The 17,177-nt window shown below is 38.0% G+C and overlaps 1 protein-coding gene across 1 annotated transcript; it reads right to left on the bottom strand.

Annotated features, from left to right (window-relative positions):
- Positions 1 to 710: 710 nt before the first annotated feature.
- LOC122657805 (RNA-binding protein 24-A) lies at positions 711 to 8,319 on the bottom strand. The gene is made up of 6 exons (XM_043852599.1): positions 7,537 to 8,319; positions 7,083 to 7,206; positions 4,333 to 4,462; positions 2,006 to 2,042; positions 1,630 to 1,867; positions 711 to 818 (listed from the first exon to the last, which is right to left on the bottom strand). The coding sequence occupies exons 1-6, from the start codon at positions 7,771 to 7,773 to the stop codon at positions 721 to 723; spliced, it is 864 nt and encodes a 287-aa protein (XP_043708534.1). The 5' UTR covers positions 7,774 to 8,319; the 3' UTR covers positions 711 to 720.
- Positions 8,320 to 17,177: the final 8,858 nt, after the last annotated feature.

Genomic DNA, 17,177 nt, shown 5'->3' with positions numbered 1-17,177 from the left:
TCTATTCAAATCAACATTAGGGGATTGAAACAGCGAAGGGAACCTGCTCATGAGCAAAACGACCAATAAATCAATCCTATATTAAAGGTCTAGTTCCTCTAATATGTATGATACAAGTGTTTACTGTAGGGCCATTCAATTAGAAACAAACAATATACATTTCTGAATGGGAAGATCTTTCCCCATGGGCTGGAAGACGTTGAGGATTGCTCATCATCTAACAAAATAGTGGCGCAACTGGTGCAAAAAAGATGTTATTTCATGCACTTCAATTCATGTAAGACGTTGAAATAATTTTGCAATGAGTATTCTGAATTTGTACAAAGAATGGTGCATACCATTCATGTTTAAATGAAAATCACTACTATGCCAGAGCAGCATCTCAAGTCTGCCGATTATTAGGTACCATAAATTTCTTCAAATAACTTCAAGTTGAAAGCATCGATTGACCCGACTTAGGTTGTTATTTGAAACTATATCCAAATATAGCAAGAATCAGATTGTACCTCTAGAATGCAAAGAAAATAACTTGCAAGGCTAGATTCGAAGCCCGCCACTCAAGTAGCAGTACTGCTGCTCTTAGTCCTGCTGCAATCTAAGGAACCTGCAGATAAACATAAAAACAACTCTTACAAAATAAGAAAAAGAGTACTATTCCTTCCAGCTGAAAAGAAGAGAGAGGTTTCCATACGTCAAGATGCAACTCGTTCGATCTACCCTTCAACCTATCGTCTGGTCTGAACCACTACCCTGCGTGAACTGAGGAGAATGAGCAGGAACCATGAACTGTGGCTGTGAAGGAACTGGAGCTGCTACACCTGACAAATCCAATAAAGTTGCCTAATTTTGAGTCACATGCATGTATCAGGCTGTACCCTTACCAAGCCAATTCCTCACCCTCCTGGGTAAGTTCATAAACAGCTACACAACCAAGTTATGACTACATATATTTGCTTCATCAAGAAACACACGTGCATGAAATTGTCATCATCATTTGTAGTCATATGTTTTCTTACAATTTTAATGTACTTTAATAAACCTTCTCATAGCCTCATGCTAATATTAGTATAGCCGTATAGGGGTTCAAAAGTTCAGTGGGAATGCTTGATTTTATAAAAAGAAATGATGTGCAACCAATAGCGACGCCACCTTTATGGTAACTCTGTTTCCATGGTCATCCATCCTGACCACCAAACAAATTGAACCACCTCCCAGATCAAAGGCAACCAAAAACTGCAAATATCTGATCTAGTAATCCAATTTTAGTTAGTAGTAATGAAAAGTGTCATAAGTTTTTGGCCCACTGATTAATCCATTAGGGGCCAAAGACTGTAACCATGATTAAGAACTAAGAAATAAGAATTGACAATGTATGTGGTGCAACATCGTTTCTTTGTATCACAGGCATGTTCCATCCATGCACACATTCATGTATTTGGACATATGGTAGGGTGGGTGGATGGATAATTACATCTTTTACAATCACATTGCCAATTAACTAGAAGTGACAAGACTGTCCAGTTCTGCAGTAGCCACAGATACAAGCATATTTACATTGGACTTTGCGGATCTCAGTTTAATATTGTCATCTGACTTGCAAGAACAACTTATGTAATTTAAAGAAGTTACCTGTAGGATACGAGGCTTGAATTGTAGGAATAGGAGCTGTGGTTACTCCGTTGACACTGGGCCCACTATATTGCACAAGATGAGGACCTGGCATTGCGTAGCCCTGAACCGTTGCATACCCATGACTGCCAGGAAGAGGCTGACCAAATTGCCCAAAAGGGTAGACAGCTGGGTTAACTGCCCCCGGTACCCCATATATCTGAAGATATTGCTGACCCATGTAAGGATTATAAACACCCTGCAAGAAAAGAAGAAGGCACACAAAAATTGAAGCAAGTCAGCTAAGCGAGGATCTCTCTGTTCCTGTACAGTGTACACACTCTTTCCCTAATAGAAGTGAATTTCCAGTAGTGGTGGTGATTTCAGGACTCTCAACCTGTGGGTAGACGTATTCAGGTCCATATGTAGTGTACCTGCACGAAAAGAAAACCATAGCATCTCTTGAGAATATTAAGCTTGTGAATTATTCATATTTCTTTTTTCAGGTATCAAGTAGCAGTTTTGGAACAATCTCTGGAAGTGTTCAGCAAGTTCCCAGCACTGGAAAGCCCTATGCCAGGAAAACCAGGAACATCTGGAATGTTTCTGTGGAGCATTCCCAAACTGTATCTTGGTATCCAGACACAGGACAAGCTCAGAAGACAACCGAGACAAGGCACAGAAATTGAGTTTGCCTACTGAACTAAAGGCACATTTGCTCATCAAAGCAGCACTTCCAATCGATATGACATTTCTTTAACAATGTGGCTGTGAAAAAGCAAATATCATATTGGGTGGTCCTATCCTAAACACTTGATCATGTAATGAGTAATGACAGTACAAGCTGTTCAAAGAGGAGTTGAGTTTTATTATTCTTCCCAGTGTAATTTTTAGCCAATCGTCTGGATTAATAAGCAAGCATGATTATACTACACAACCAAATTACAGTGGGAGTGTGGGACTATAAAGTGACTTCTCCGTTACATGTTTGCATATGTACAAAATGCATTATATGCATAAACATGGAGAAGAACATCTTTTACCCAAATTTTAGTATATAAATAAACACAATAAAAAAAGAGAATAAATTCGGCAAATATGTCGTTCTCATGTCCATCAAACGTTGCAAGGCCCATTAACCTTGGATAGGAACAAGTTGCTATTATTTAACTAGGCTATGCCACCAAGGAAACACAAGAGAAAGAGGAGGGGAGATAACAACCGTTTGGCCTTTGGCGAAATGAACCTTGGATATGAACAAGTTGCTATTAGGTAACTAGGCTATGTCACCAAGGAAAAACAAGGGGAGGAGGAGGGGAGATAACAACCATTTGGCCTTTTGCGAAATGAAGACAATTTGTTCAAAAACTCCACTTGATTTATAACTGGTCCTCCAATTTCAAAACTAAGTTGAAGGTGTCAAGTTAGCTCAATTGCTAAAGTCTCTTGCCTGTTGTAGCCGATACCTGTCATAATTATGCAGGACTGGTCTTATTTTGCTAGTACTTGGGTATGGGCTTCTGTTTAAAATGTTTTTACTTGTAACGGGCTCAATAACAAGGCCAAATTTTAGGCCGGGGTACGTGAGATTAGTGTTTTACAATAAGTAATTAGATTAAGGGTTGGCGTTCTCTGTGGGGGAGCGTGGCCCCTGTGCGTGTGGGGGGCCAATGAGAGTACGCGTGTTGGCATCAAGGGGGAGGGGGTGGTCATTTCGTCCCTTTGTGTCCTTCCTTTTCCTTCATTTAATTTTCTACTCAGTTCGCTGCCCTGTTCTGACGTTATTTTTGAGTTAGCAAGAGAGAAATCTCTAACTTTGGGGATAACATCACTAACCTGGGGAGACCCAACCCCTAGGATCTTAGCTCCAAAGTTCACCTCTGTTGCGAGTTATCCATCCATAATCACGCATGAAACTGCAACCATCGCTTGGGTTAGTTTCAGCAAAATTTTATCAATCTTCTGTCCACTGTTTCGAATGATTCTCGTTTGGGTCTGAGAGAACAGCAGAAAAGTCAACGAATCCTAAGATTGCGGACTGATTTCTGATCCAACGAAGGAGTTCTCCCAATCGAATTAGGTTCTGTTCTACCGCCCTAATTCTTGTCGTAAGGTTGAAGACAACCTCAAATCATGGGTTGTTTTTCGAAGCCTTATTTTATTATTTCCATATATACCCCTCCCCTTTATTTCTAATTCAGTTCATATACTTTAGTAGTCATCTCAATTCCTAGTTTGCCCTTACTCTTTATTTGGTAACCTCTCGTCTATCCTTTCCTTCTCTGTCGTCCTAAGTAGACCTTTAAGATTCTATATTTATTTACCAGACTGCCAATCTTTTGTAGACTTGAGATAATTTACAGAATTGCCATTATATTATATCTTTTGTCTCTCTTGGGTGGGCCATAAGCGATCCAAACCAGGGTTATCGAACCCTGGATTGCATCACCCTATAAGCAGGTCTGGGTCTGTTTCAAATCATCAATTATTCTCCACTGAGTTAGGATTCACCCAACCAAAACAAATTAAGATGCAATGTATGCATACATAAATATATTGTTGCATGGACGTATGTGTGTATTAACTAAAGCCATGACTCGAACTCAACACTTTGAATAAAGACACACAAGATCTTGGACTCCCAATTCAGGATCTAACCAAATAGAGCTTACCAAGCTTTTGTAACATTACATGCTATCGGAAACTTGAAGAAAAAGAACTCACCCATATGGAGGATATGCAAATCCTTGTTGGTAACTGTAAGAAACCGGTTGGTGGTAACCAGGGCTTCCTACATATGCTCCCCGAGGAACTTGTAAACTGCCAAAAAAGGGACCTGCTGACCTCAGGCGCCCTATATGAAGCCAAAGCAGAGAAGGTAACTCTTAACTATAACTCATGAAAGGAGGAAAGCTAAGGTATTAACAAACAAATTCAAAGAAAATTTGTAAAATAAAATAAAAGGGAATCAAATTATTATCTCCACACCTAATCAGGTATAAGATGCTATAGTGTTTCTACCCCAAAAAACAAAGATGCTTTAGTGTAAAAACGTTCATCCATCCAATGGTACATACATACACAAATACATAAATTTTTCTTTAAAAAATGACAGGACACTTGAGCGAAGGTTGAATAATAGAAGAAAATAAAGAAATAAATATGTGCACCAAATTCAAAGACAAAATAAGAATAAAAAGCACAAAAGTTTATTTGGGTGATCGGCGCTGGAATTGAATATAATCTGATTCTTAATGAGTTTGAACAGCTTGAATGAATAGCAGAAAATAAAATAAATTTTTGTATACCAAATTCAAAGCATGAATATCAATAAAGAGCACGAGGGTTTTCTTGAGTCCCAATTGCTGGATTTGAACATTACGTGATTCTGGATTGGTTTGCAAAGAAAAGGTCCGACCTATTGCCACTATTGGACACACAGCACACATTATTGCCTGTTTGGGCACACCCAAAAAAACACACACACAAAAGACACGGAACCTAATATTGCCTGTTTGGACCCACCCCAAAAAAAAAAAAAACAGAAGAGTCATAACCCAATATTTGCCTTTTCGGGCAGGATATATCATTAGTACTTTATATTTCCATGATGAGATCATGGCTGGATCCTATAACTTGCATTTGAACTATATTTCTAGTAAAGAAAAGAGACACACAAAAGAACATTGATATAAAAAAGAACATTGATATAAAAAAGAAAGAAAAATGAAGAAACCAGAATAGTAGACACATAAATAATATCCTATTTTAGTCGGCAGTCCCTCTACATCGGGGTTTCAAAGTTTTGGAGAAATTAGCTTTTTAAACAAGTTATTAATAAAAAATTATAGTAGAAAAGAGAGGTTCGAGTGCAAATTCCAAACATGATTATCAAATATTTGGATACTTAAACAGGGGTAATGCTTCCTTTTTGTTTAACAGGCAATAGTGCACATGGATTTTCCAAGGTTTTGAACTTAACTATTCTGTAAACTTGCTAATGATAGACAATTTTGGCATAAAAAAAATAATGAATTAAATGGTCAGTAATGAAAAAAAAAGGGCATATACGCAGCCTTACCCCTGCTTTCGTAGAGAGGATGTTTCCAGACTCGAACCTGTGACCACTTGGTTACAATGGAGCATCTTTACCGTTGCACCAAGGCCCACCCACTTGGTCAGTGATGAATAGCATTAATTGTTTAACCCAAAAATTAGTAGAGCTATTAACTGACATCTCATGTCCTAAAAAAATCTTTTAATAGGCATCCCTGCAAATAGTACATTTTCATATTTCCAGAAATCATCGGGTAGTAATGTAGTATAATTGAATTGACCTAAACCAGACCCTTTCGCATTACACTCCTGGTAATGTTAAAAAGGGATTATTTACCCTCGATATATCATAAATTATAAATGCTAACTCCTAGTCAATTTCAGCATTTCAAGCACCATGGTAGGTCTAAGGAAAAAAAAAATACATAAGCCACTTGATAAGAGTTAAATTGGTTTGATGATACATGTTAAAACTTTTGGATTCATTTAAAAAATAAAGCTTAAATATGAAAAGATAAGGGCTGGTATACTGGGCTCATATATATCATTTCAACTGGTTCTATCAGATATGTTAAGCTTTTGGATTAGGTAAAAAAACAGTGGGAAGCAACAGTTTTCAAAAAATAAAGAATCGTTGGGTGCGTGGTTTTAGTCCCACATTGGCTGTGTGCATGGTGTGCGTTGTGTATATTCACCATTCCACGATCCTAAAATTCGGTTAACCTTTTGGGATTGGCATGTGTCGTGTGGTTTGTGTGATTACCAACAAATCAAATAAAGAATCTGAAATAGCCAAGGTATATGCAATATCTTGGACACATTTATATTTTTCTGACATGCATAAGATTGATTACCACCATTTATGAACAGATGAATACAATTCCAATATAATGGCAGTACTGATACTAAAGATGATTTTGGCCAGGTGGCAGCCTTTTTTCTTAAACATTCTTTATGGTAGTAAGAGAGAAAAGAGACCGGAGATGTGCTCCCAAAGTGAGACCAAGCATAAATCTTATACTCAAGGCTCCACTGCCTCAAAAAAAATTATTGTACAAATCCCAGGCAACTCCAATCTCTGCCCATAACACATAAACACAAAGGGAGAAAAAACCAAAGCTCATGATTCCTTCGAACATATTTCTACCTTCGAACATCTTGTTGACACCAAAGTGCGGATGCACAATAGAAACTTCAACAATATGAATAAGCCTCAGTTCATGGTCTTCCCAAATCGATAAAGATAACATATATTACATCTAACAAACTCCAATCATTCATCACATTAAAGAAGGATAAAATTTCAGACAGAAATGACCAACTTCATGATATAATTGAGTTCAAGTTCATTGCATAAGTCAAGAGGTGCAAACAAGAAGTCATGAATCATAAGTTATTGGAAGGATCAAAGGAAATACCATAAGGCGGACCAGGCCTAGGTCGCCCAAGTGAAGCCAAGTTACAGTTAGCCCTCCTACCGTCAATAACAGGGTTTGGATCAGCACAGGCTCTCCTTGCAGATTCAGGATCACGGAAAGTCACCTAAACCCTCCATACAAATCAATCCAACGAAAACCAAGTCATCTCTCTGGCCAACTGAAAGAAACTAAACATTATAAAATTCCATTCTTCAAAGTCAATTTTCCTCCTATTATTGGCCAATTCCCAAAATTCCACATTTATCCTCCTTTTTAGTTACCAAGTTACAGTAATGGATCCTTGACCTGAGACTGTATTGAGGTGTGGAGACACACACCCAAACACAACACCCCCCCCCCCCCCACCAAACCAAAAATAAACAGAGACTATCAAAAGAGTCAAAATATATGAAAAGCTGCAAGGAACTAACGACCCAAAACAATAAATACTCACAAAACCATAACCTTTCGACCTCCCCGTATTCTTATCTGTAATCACGACCGCCTCGAGAATCTCTCCAAACTGCTCGAAGTATCGACGCATAGTTTCGCTCTGCGTCTCCCAAGCCAATCCACCGACGAAGACTTTGGTGTAAGTGGTGTCTCCGAAAGGAGAATTCAAGAATTGAAACCCGGAATTCGAACTCGATCTCGATCCGGAACCAGAACTCGGAATCGACATGTAAGCCATGGAATTCCAATAAATATTGTACCCAACTCAGAACGTCCCACGTGGCAGATTCTTCTGAAAACCGATTAAATTCGAATAAGATGAGTAACACTCAGGTCGAGCTTGTTAACACTGAACCTCATCTTGCAAGGAGAAAAATAATAAGATCCTATGCATGTCCAGAATATGGTGATCAGCTATCAAATTCCACCAACAGTGACGCCAGACTAATTCAGAAAACCACAAAAACAAAACCTGCGAAAACTCGATCTTATTTGATGAGATCAGGAAAGCTTTGGTCGACCCAATAAACCCAAAGACTCATAAACCCCATAAAAACCCTAGATTTGAAGACGCGTTTAGAGAAACAGAGTCAAAAGAAGCATCTGAATGGTGCAGTTTTGCTGAAATCTGACATGATTTGGACAAAAGCTAATCAAAGGAGAGCTGTAGAAGAATCTAAGGGGGGTTAGCAAAGGAAAAGGAGGGATTTCTCTTTTTCCTTGACCGAATGGAATGGAAAAGAGTCATGATTTGCACAGAGGAGAAGAGAAATGAAAATGAAAAACAAAACCCGATTGCCGTATTTATTTCATTCATGTATAAGGTATATACAGGGTGGAATGAATGTGGGACCCGCTCTTTCTCTATATGCCGTATTGGACTATTGAATATTGATTGCGAATTTATAAAAATCTAGGGATGTAAATTAATAGTAGAAATCCGTATCCCTTAAGCATTATTCGAATTCGTCCGAAAGCTAAACGGATATGAATACGGATAGGCTATAGCTATTTGAAAAAGTTATATTTACATTTAATTAGATAAAATCTTCGATCCGTATTTGCATCCGTTTAATACTATCCGAATTTGTCCGAAAGCTAATTGGATGTAGATGCAAATATAGCACTATCCGAATCGAATCCGATCCGTTTACATCCCTACATAAATCCCCAATATTCCCTCTGTTTTTTATTCTTTTCTATATTGTTTGACTTGTTCTACACTTCTACTTCTATGATCACTGTATTTTTTTTTAGGACCTGGGTTATGCGTTCTACTATCATATTCTTAGTATTGTGCGGACCATAATTATTATTTATAATTTTTTTTTTCATTTTTTTTTCTTCAAATTTTTTTTTGTTAGCATGTTAGACATGACTAATAAATACAGAGGAAAAAAAATACTAACCAGTTGCCTGGTTCCTGTCTTCCTGCACTCAAACAACTCAAGTACAGGACCACATGAAATTGCTGCATGAAATTACTGTTCAACCCCAGTGAAATAAAATATCTCATTCACATAAATCTATTTATGTGCGCTCTCATTGGTCCCTGCCCTAGTACAAACGGCACTACACAACTGGACAACGATCTCTTGCCCTAAACAAATTCAGTGAGAAAAATAATCCAACCATAGTCCCAAGTGTATTGACTATCAAAATACCATCAGTATTATTTACCCAAAAAAAAATGTCATCAGAAGAATTCCTCCTGTGAAATGACGTATCTACCCTTATTGTGAGAAGAGAGAGATAGACACAAGGATGCACCGGTATACCTTACCCAGCCTAGTAGCATTCTTTCTTCCTAATTTATTTATTGGAAAAAAGAATGTTGTCTAGCAACGTCCCCTTGTGCCCTCTCACATGGAGCAGTGAAATGACCACTCCAACCCTCTCTTTGGATGCTTGTATGTATGCTCTCATTGGTTCCTATGTTGGCTTAGGGGTCACATAACCGACATGAGGCAGCATACCCCTTCTCTTTTTTATTTAATTTTAAGGGGCTAAATTCTGTTGTTTGACATACCACGATAACCTAGGGATAGATTCATTCTAGAGTATTTCAGAAATTTCGTCCCCATGGATGAGAGAGTTTAGAATAATTATCACCTCCAATTTCTCCAATTCCTCTAATAGGGGGGAGTGGGCCCCATCTTGGGCCGTGTTTTTGAGTAGGGGGTAGAGTAGTCATTTCCACCCCCCATGTGCGGAATTGGAGGAATTGAAGGGGGCAGCGAATTGGAGGGGATAACAATTCGAAAATTTATTCTAATTTGTGGTTTATTCCTCCAGAGTACAATGTCCTATCTCTGCTCTCTCTTTTTTTGGTAAAATGTCTGGATCCACATCCTCTACTTCCAAAGCTTGTAATTCCATCATACTTCCATGAACTCCCAGTGCGCCACCTGGCCTGACATGCATCTAATGGTTGAAACTAAAAAAATTCAAAATTTTTTGAAAACCGCATGACATCATGTTTGAACCACCTTAGACCCCAAACCAAACCCACCCGATCGGTTCGACTCATCAACCCAAACCCATTTCACTCAAACTCATACTCAGCTAGGGTTTCAAATCGATTTGGGGCCATCATCGTCTTCTTCCTCCCTCCGTTGGATGCTAAAGACGGGAGCTCTCTTGACCTGGCTTAACGTAGCTCTCCTCCACTGAAGACTCGATTCTCTCCTACTTCTGAACTCTAAGCTATCTTCCTCCCTAAACATTGAACCCTAACTATCATTGATGCCCTCTTCTTCGCTTGTATCGTGAAGCTCTGTTCGTCATTGGTCTGGGAACCCTAACTAAGGAAACTCTGTTCGTCATTGGGAGGATAAAAATCCTTTCTCAAGCTACTCCGGTTACTCTTCTTCTCCTTCCTCCTCTTCCTCCAACTACTCCATAACGTTTTCAGGAGTGGTTGTGAACAATGTTAGAGATGGGTTCTTGATTTATCTTTCTATCGATGAAAATTGAAACAAACTGAGTAAGTGCGGGTTTTTGTTCTTTTTTCACTCACTAAAAACAGAGAAGCTGTAGTGAGAAGTAATATTAGAGACTTTTCAACTTTTTTCAAGGACTGGGGTTTTGTGGGACTTGATTAATGTGGAATTCTATTATTTTCCTCTTCCTCCTGCAAATGACGATGATGTTGGATGATTATCCTTAAAGAGGATTTAACAAATGGAGTGGGGGAGGTTCTTTTTGCATCCTGTGCTATAGATGATTCGAGCTGAACATTGAAGGCGTGGGCTTCTCTTGCTGATGGATTTGTAAATTCTAGTTGCAAGAATTGGTCATATCTGTTAGATTTAAAATATATTTTATTTTATTTTAAGTTTCAAAATTTTTTGATTGCTTTGTTATGGTGTGGGACCCATGTGATCAAAGAAGTAATTCAAAGGTTGTAACATTCTATGGTACCTAAAGTCTATTCATGGTCACTATCATCGAGTGGGAAGGTGGGTCAAGATATTGAATGAGATTGATTTCTCAATTCATGGCCATAGGTGATGTCTCTCCTTTATGGGTATTAAGGCCTTTATGGTCCTTAGTGGAGAATGACCATTTTATGGGGTTTTAAGGCCTTTATGGTCTTAGTGGAGAATGAATGAATTTTAAGGTCATTCACGACCCTTAGTGGGGAATGACCATGAATTTGGAATTAACCTCCAATTCATGTCCATATTCATGCCCATAAATCTTATTCTTCAATTTGGTCATAAGTGGATGGTTATTCTTGAGAATTCAAGGGAATGCAAGGATTGGTCTGGGCCATATAAACCCAACCAATTGCTTTTAGAGATATCTTTGATACATGTTCAATTTAGCAATCATAGAGTATTATTTTCTCTCTCTCTCTTTTCTTCTAAGTGTGTTAGAGGTTCTTGTTGAAGCTCTTGGCTCCTAGGTATTGTTTTATCTTGGGGTAGTGGTGCGAAAGGAGCATCAATTACCTTAAAGCGCACCAAAGTGTGACTCAACCTCAAGCTTGTTCAAGTTGTTGCGGTGTGGTTCTACATCAAATTCAAGCTTGTCTTCTCATTTCATCAAGCCTTTTCTCGCTTAATCTATTGTATTGCATGGTTGTTTCAAGTAAGAATTGTAATACAATTACAACAATATCGATGATGAATTGTTTGTTTCAAATGCAGAGAGATGCAAAAAAATATTGTACCTTGTGATACTGAATCAATTTGTAATGGAAGATGATGAATATATGTATTTTGCGATTTTGATTTTGAGTGAAGTCATAATAATTTTAAACAAAATTATAAAACAAAAATATAAGAGAATCGAGATTTAAATTTTAGGTTCCCGTGGATGATTGTCAAGAGAGTTTGATAGCCAAAACTTTTCAGAGTTCTCCAATTTCGATTTAAGAGAATTTCCTGTAACATTTGTACAACCTCAAGGGATTCGTTCGGAGAGAGAATACTACTCCGATTACTCTTCTTCTCCTTCCTCCTCTTCCTCCAACTTCTCCATAACGTTTCAAGAGCGGGTGTGAACTATGGTACCCTGGTTCATTGACCGTATCAACCCCTTAGTCTGTGGGTTAGAGTCTGTGGGTAGAGTAACCAGGTTAATATTAAGGGAAATTAGAGAGGGAGGAAGAAGATGATGATGGCTCCAAATCGATTTGAAACCCCTAGCTGAGTGTGAGTTTGACTGAAATGAAATGGGGCGATGGAGAGGTTCTCCCGAATGTGGAGCGGTAGAGGAGCTCTGCAACTCAGTTTTAGGGTTTCTCGTTCGAAGTGAAATGGAGATGGGTTTAGTTTGAGTGAAAATGGTTCAGTTAGAAGTGGGTTAGGTTTGAGTGAGACTGAACCGGTTGGGTTGGGTTGGGTTGGGGTTTATGGTGGTTCAAACAGGTCCCATCATTAATTCAAAAAAGTTTGAATTAATTAAAGTACAACCGTTGGATGGTCATAAAAACAGGTGGCACGCTGAGAACTCGTGGAAGTAGGATAGAAGTATAGCCGCTGGAAGTAGAGGATGTGGATCCTAAAATGTCCTATCTCTACTTAGCCGTTTTAAAAACTTTCTCCTAAATTTAATCTCCTACCACTTGAAACTTTTTCTTTCTAATGCCAAAAAACTACCTTGATTAAAATGAAGACCTTTGCTTTTTTTTTTTTTTTTTGGTTAGGAATTAAAACGAAGATCACAAATTACCACATTTGCCCTTGTATGAGGAATAAAGCAACTTTAAAATAAGTTTAGCCTTCCTTTGAATGTAGTTACAAAATCTGGTTCAATTATCATCATCAAGAATCAAAATGATGAACCAGTCCTTGAGTTTTGGTCGGTTCAGACTTTGATCCTTAGTAGCTATCAAATAGGTAATAACATATCATTATCTTTAAAGTGATTGTTAAGGTCCAATTATGACCCATGTCTTAGGTTGACGAAATTGATCAGTAGTGCAATATAATTTGATAACCATTATTAAGGTTTTTCTTGGCCCTTTATTCAAATCAACTGAGTAGTAAGTAGAGATTGTAGTATCCTCTATGCATCATGGTTCAAGTAAGTGAATTGAGCACCGGTTCCGTTTTCTTCGATTTCAATTCCCATTCAGTTGGAATCCATCGAAATCGACTTGAACCCTAGAAATCCAATATGAATTGATTGATTCAAATCAATCAGAATCAAAATCGATATCTATCGAGTTTGATCTGATTCAATTGGCCAGGATCGATAATCTGATTTTGATTATGATTCCTCCAACCATGTTATGCCATGTTTGTTAGATTATTTTCCCATCAACGAAATAGTAAGTAGAGATTTTAGTATATTTTACCAAAAAAATATTACAGTATTCATCGATTTCAATTATGCTTCAGTTGGAATTGATCAGAATCAACTTGAACCCTAGAAATTCATTATGAATCGACTTTTCAAATCGGCCAAAATCAAAATGGGAATCCGCCAATTCTGATTGGATGCAATCAACAATCTGATTTTAATCCTGAATCCTCCAACGGTGTTGTGCTTTCGTTTGTTTGATTATTTTCTCATCAAATGAGTATTAAGTAGAGATTGCAGTATCTTCCGTATTAGGTAAAATTTTATGTCGAAATAAACAAAGTCTAAGTGGAATTGATTGATAACGTGTCTTGTTAATTTCGATTCCGATTCAGTCGGAGATAGTCTGAATCAACCTGAATCCTAAAATTATAATATAAATCGACTGATTGGATAGAGTTGATTTATGGATAGGGAGAAGATTTAGAGTGAATGTAGGCATACTGTCGTCTAGTCCTAATTTAGCATTGGAATTCAATTTCCTTCATTGTATTATGCAAATCCAAATGTTGAATTGGTTAATAGCACTTTCTTATGTTATTAATAATCACTAACCTCCACAAATTTGTTACAATTTGGGATCTTGCCTATACAGTAGGACCCACATTCGTAGTTTCGTACATGAGTAGTTCCACTATAATAGTGGATCCAACTTTTCTTATCTATACAGTGTCTCACACTCTTAACTTTTAACCCTCAAATCCTTAGCATCTTCTTAACTAATCTAATGAACTATTTATTAATTTATTTCATTCTTATATACCTTATGCAAATACAAATTTCTTACCAAAAAAAATAAAAATAAAATGCAAATACAAATGAAAAAAAAAAAGAAAAATAAGAAAAAGGGACTCTTTCCGGGAGCATGGCTCTTGCGCTCATACACATGATGGGGCGAAATGACCACCCTGCCTCTTATAAAAGGTGGAAGTCCTGTTCTATTGATGCTTTCTCATGCATTCCATTGGCCCTTAGTATAGGGACCACATTTTCAGACATAAAACTCTTTTCTCAGAAAATTAATAGGGTAAAGTACACGTATCCCCCTATAATGCACCCAATATTCCTTGTACCCCCTTAAGCTCCTCAATATTCCACGTACCATCCCTGCTTTACCCCCTAATGCCATTTAAGTCCACACCAGATATTAAATGTTATAAGATAAACAAACTACCCTTTCTTCTATCTTTTCTAAAATTTAAAAGAACCTAATTATTCTGACCTATTTGCTAAAATTTGGAAAGACCAAAAATACCCTCATCTTCTCCAAATCATCATCTTCTTTTACATACCCACCACCACCACCACCACCCACCATTAACACCATTACCATCCCACCGTGAGCCCCACCTCACTGGAGGCAAGATGTGGCCATTGGGAAACGACTCATCCAGGCTTCCGCATGCAGAGAATCGGCTCTGATTAACGGTATTGCCCGAAAACCCACTCTCGTTGCCGTTGTTATTGTTTGATGTAACTGTTCGAGAAGACAAGAAAAGGGAATTCCTGTGAGAATCAATTAAAAAGTTCCAATCCTTCAAAAGAATAAAAGAGGAAAAAAAATTTGTTGAATTAGGGATGTGAAATATGAGAAAAAGAAGAACCCATTTGAGACAGAGGAATCAAAATTTCAGAAGTAAAATAGAATGCAGAGACAAAGATAGGGTAGATGGGTGAGAAGGAGAGGAAAACCAGCAGATTGGACCCAAGTGGGGGGTGCCCATCACCACGGTTATGACGAGAAGCTTAAGGGTGAAGTGAGAGAAGGGCTGACTATGGTGTTTTGCTGGAATTAAAGAGGCGAGGGAGGTAGATGGGGAGGAGGAGGAGAGGAAAACCAGTAGATTGGACCCAAGTGGAAACCCACCTGATTGAACCGCCATGAATGAAGTAGAATTTGGAAAGCAACCTTAAAGATAGGGTACCTACGAACAGAGATATGTAAGTGATGGCTAGACACGATAATGGGTGCTGGATGTGTCCTTATCAAAACTGCGTCTTCCTCCGTCGACCTGGATTAAATTGAAATTGTCGCCGATTTCGTCATTGGGTTGAACGATTTGAATTCTTTCTTCTCCTCTCTCTATATCCGGTTTTTAAACCCTAATCTCTGGAATCTGGATTTTCCTTAGTTCTCCTTTTCCCATCATCCCTATCCCAAGACCCCTGCCTCCCACCCGATCTCCTCTCATCTTCCCCACTGCCCTCACCCTGCCATCGGCCACCCCGCTACTGCCCCTGCTGCAAACTCGCTTCGGTTTCGGTTCAATATTATCTCTATGTTGTATACTCTGGAGATGAACTTAGTTAAAGAGTAGCAGTCACTACACACACGAAGGTTCTTCACAATCCGAAATGGTGTACCCAGGGTTGTACTTAATTGCTAACTTCTCATTGTAAGCGCATCCTCCTTTCCCTCTTCACCCATGTCAAATAGAACTTCAAATTTGTATTAATGGTGGTGGGTGGCGGTGGTGCTAGAGGTGGGGCTTCACAGTGGTGGTGGTGGGGGTATATAAAAGAAGATATGATTTGGGGAAGATGAGGGCATTTTAGTCTTTTCAAATTTTAATAAATAGGCCAAGGCAATCTAGAAGAAAGGGTAGTTTGATCATTTTGTAGCATTTAATACCTGGTGTGGACTTAAATGGCATTAGGGGGTAAAACAGGGGTGGTACATGGAATATTGAGGGGCTTAGGAAGGTACGAGGAATATTTGGTGCATTATAGGGGGATACGTGTACTTTACCCAAATTAATACCTCTAGACCTGGATTCTGGTCAATTTTCTTTTTCATAAGGAAAAAAAAAATCAAATGAAAGAAAAATACCCTTTTAAGTTTTTTTTTTTTTTGAAAGATGGGATGGGAAAGTTTAAGTATGGTCATTAGGTAAATTCATGAATAAATTAAGGGAGAGGGTTTCCCATGCCAGTGTGGGAAGAATTTCTCATGCCATACCAATGGCAATATGGAGAATGGTATCATTTTCATGAAACTTACATTGTCATGGCAGGAGAGAAGACAATAAAAAAAAAATTCCCATGTGCGAGGAATGATAGGACAGTGAAGTTATAGGAAACAATTTTTTCCCTAAATTAAATGGGAACAAAATGCTTACCAGTCGCACATCGTGGTGTGTACCTAGGGCCAGATACAACCGCATGCAAAATGATTGATGCCCCCTGCTCCTTTCCGCCATACATTTATTGAAACAATTGTACATGTTAAAGTGCAACACCAATGATCAAAATTTGAAATAGGATCTTATGTTTAATGGAAATTCCAGAGTAAGATTTGAAGAAGAAATTTAGGTCATTTAGTGAGGAAGCTGTGGCCGTTTGTTCAAATATGAAATATTGAGTTATAATTCATCTTAATTCAATTACTGACTCTTGCTCAAAAAAAAGAAAGGGATGATCCAAAGAAAAAACAATAATCAGGAGTGATCACATGAACAAAAAATATGATTGAGAATTAATGAAGATTAAATGAATTTTTAACTTCTAATAGATAAAAAAAGACTGTGAATTTAAGGTTGTTGAATGATAAAAAAAATAAAATCTACATTGCCATTAATTAATAAACGCCATTGTTAAGATAAATATATTTTGCAAATAGGGGAAAGGTTTCGTACATGGTTGTGTAAACTGTGTACGAAACTTTTCCCCCCCTTTACTTTTTGCTTTTCCCCAAATTTCCTTTACTTTTCATTCACAATTTTCTGTGTCTCCTCTATTCATCTCTCTCGTCTGTATTCATCTCCTCTCTGCAACTGCTAGTCCCATTCCAGTGGGCATCATACTGTTTGGATGGTAGCCTCCTGGAGC

The sequence above is a fragment of the Telopea speciosissima genome, chromosome 4 (assembly GCF_018873765.1).
Source record: "Telopea speciosissima isolate NSW1024214 ecotype Mountain lineage chromosome 4, Tspe_v1, whole genome shotgun sequence".
Lineage (NCBI taxonomy): Eukaryota > Viridiplantae > Streptophyta > Magnoliopsida > Proteales > Proteaceae > Telopea > Telopea speciosissima.
This window is presented reverse-complemented; position numbering and strand designations above follow the sequence as displayed.

Bases quoted from the DNA above. Each gene is read 5' to 3' on its own strand.
- LOC122657805 (XM_043852599.1), bottom strand. From the start codon at position 7,773: ATGGCTTACATGTCGATTCCGAGTTCTGGTTCCGGATCGAGATCGAGT. The intron at 2,043-4,332 runs GTGAGTTCTTTT...CTTTTCGTGCAG, and splicing joins TTTGCATATCCTCCATATGG to GTACACTACATATGGACCTG. The intron at 819-1,629 runs GTAACTTCTTTA...TGGATTTGTCAG, and splicing joins TCAAGCCTCGTATCCTACAG to GTGTAGCAGCTCCAGTTCCT.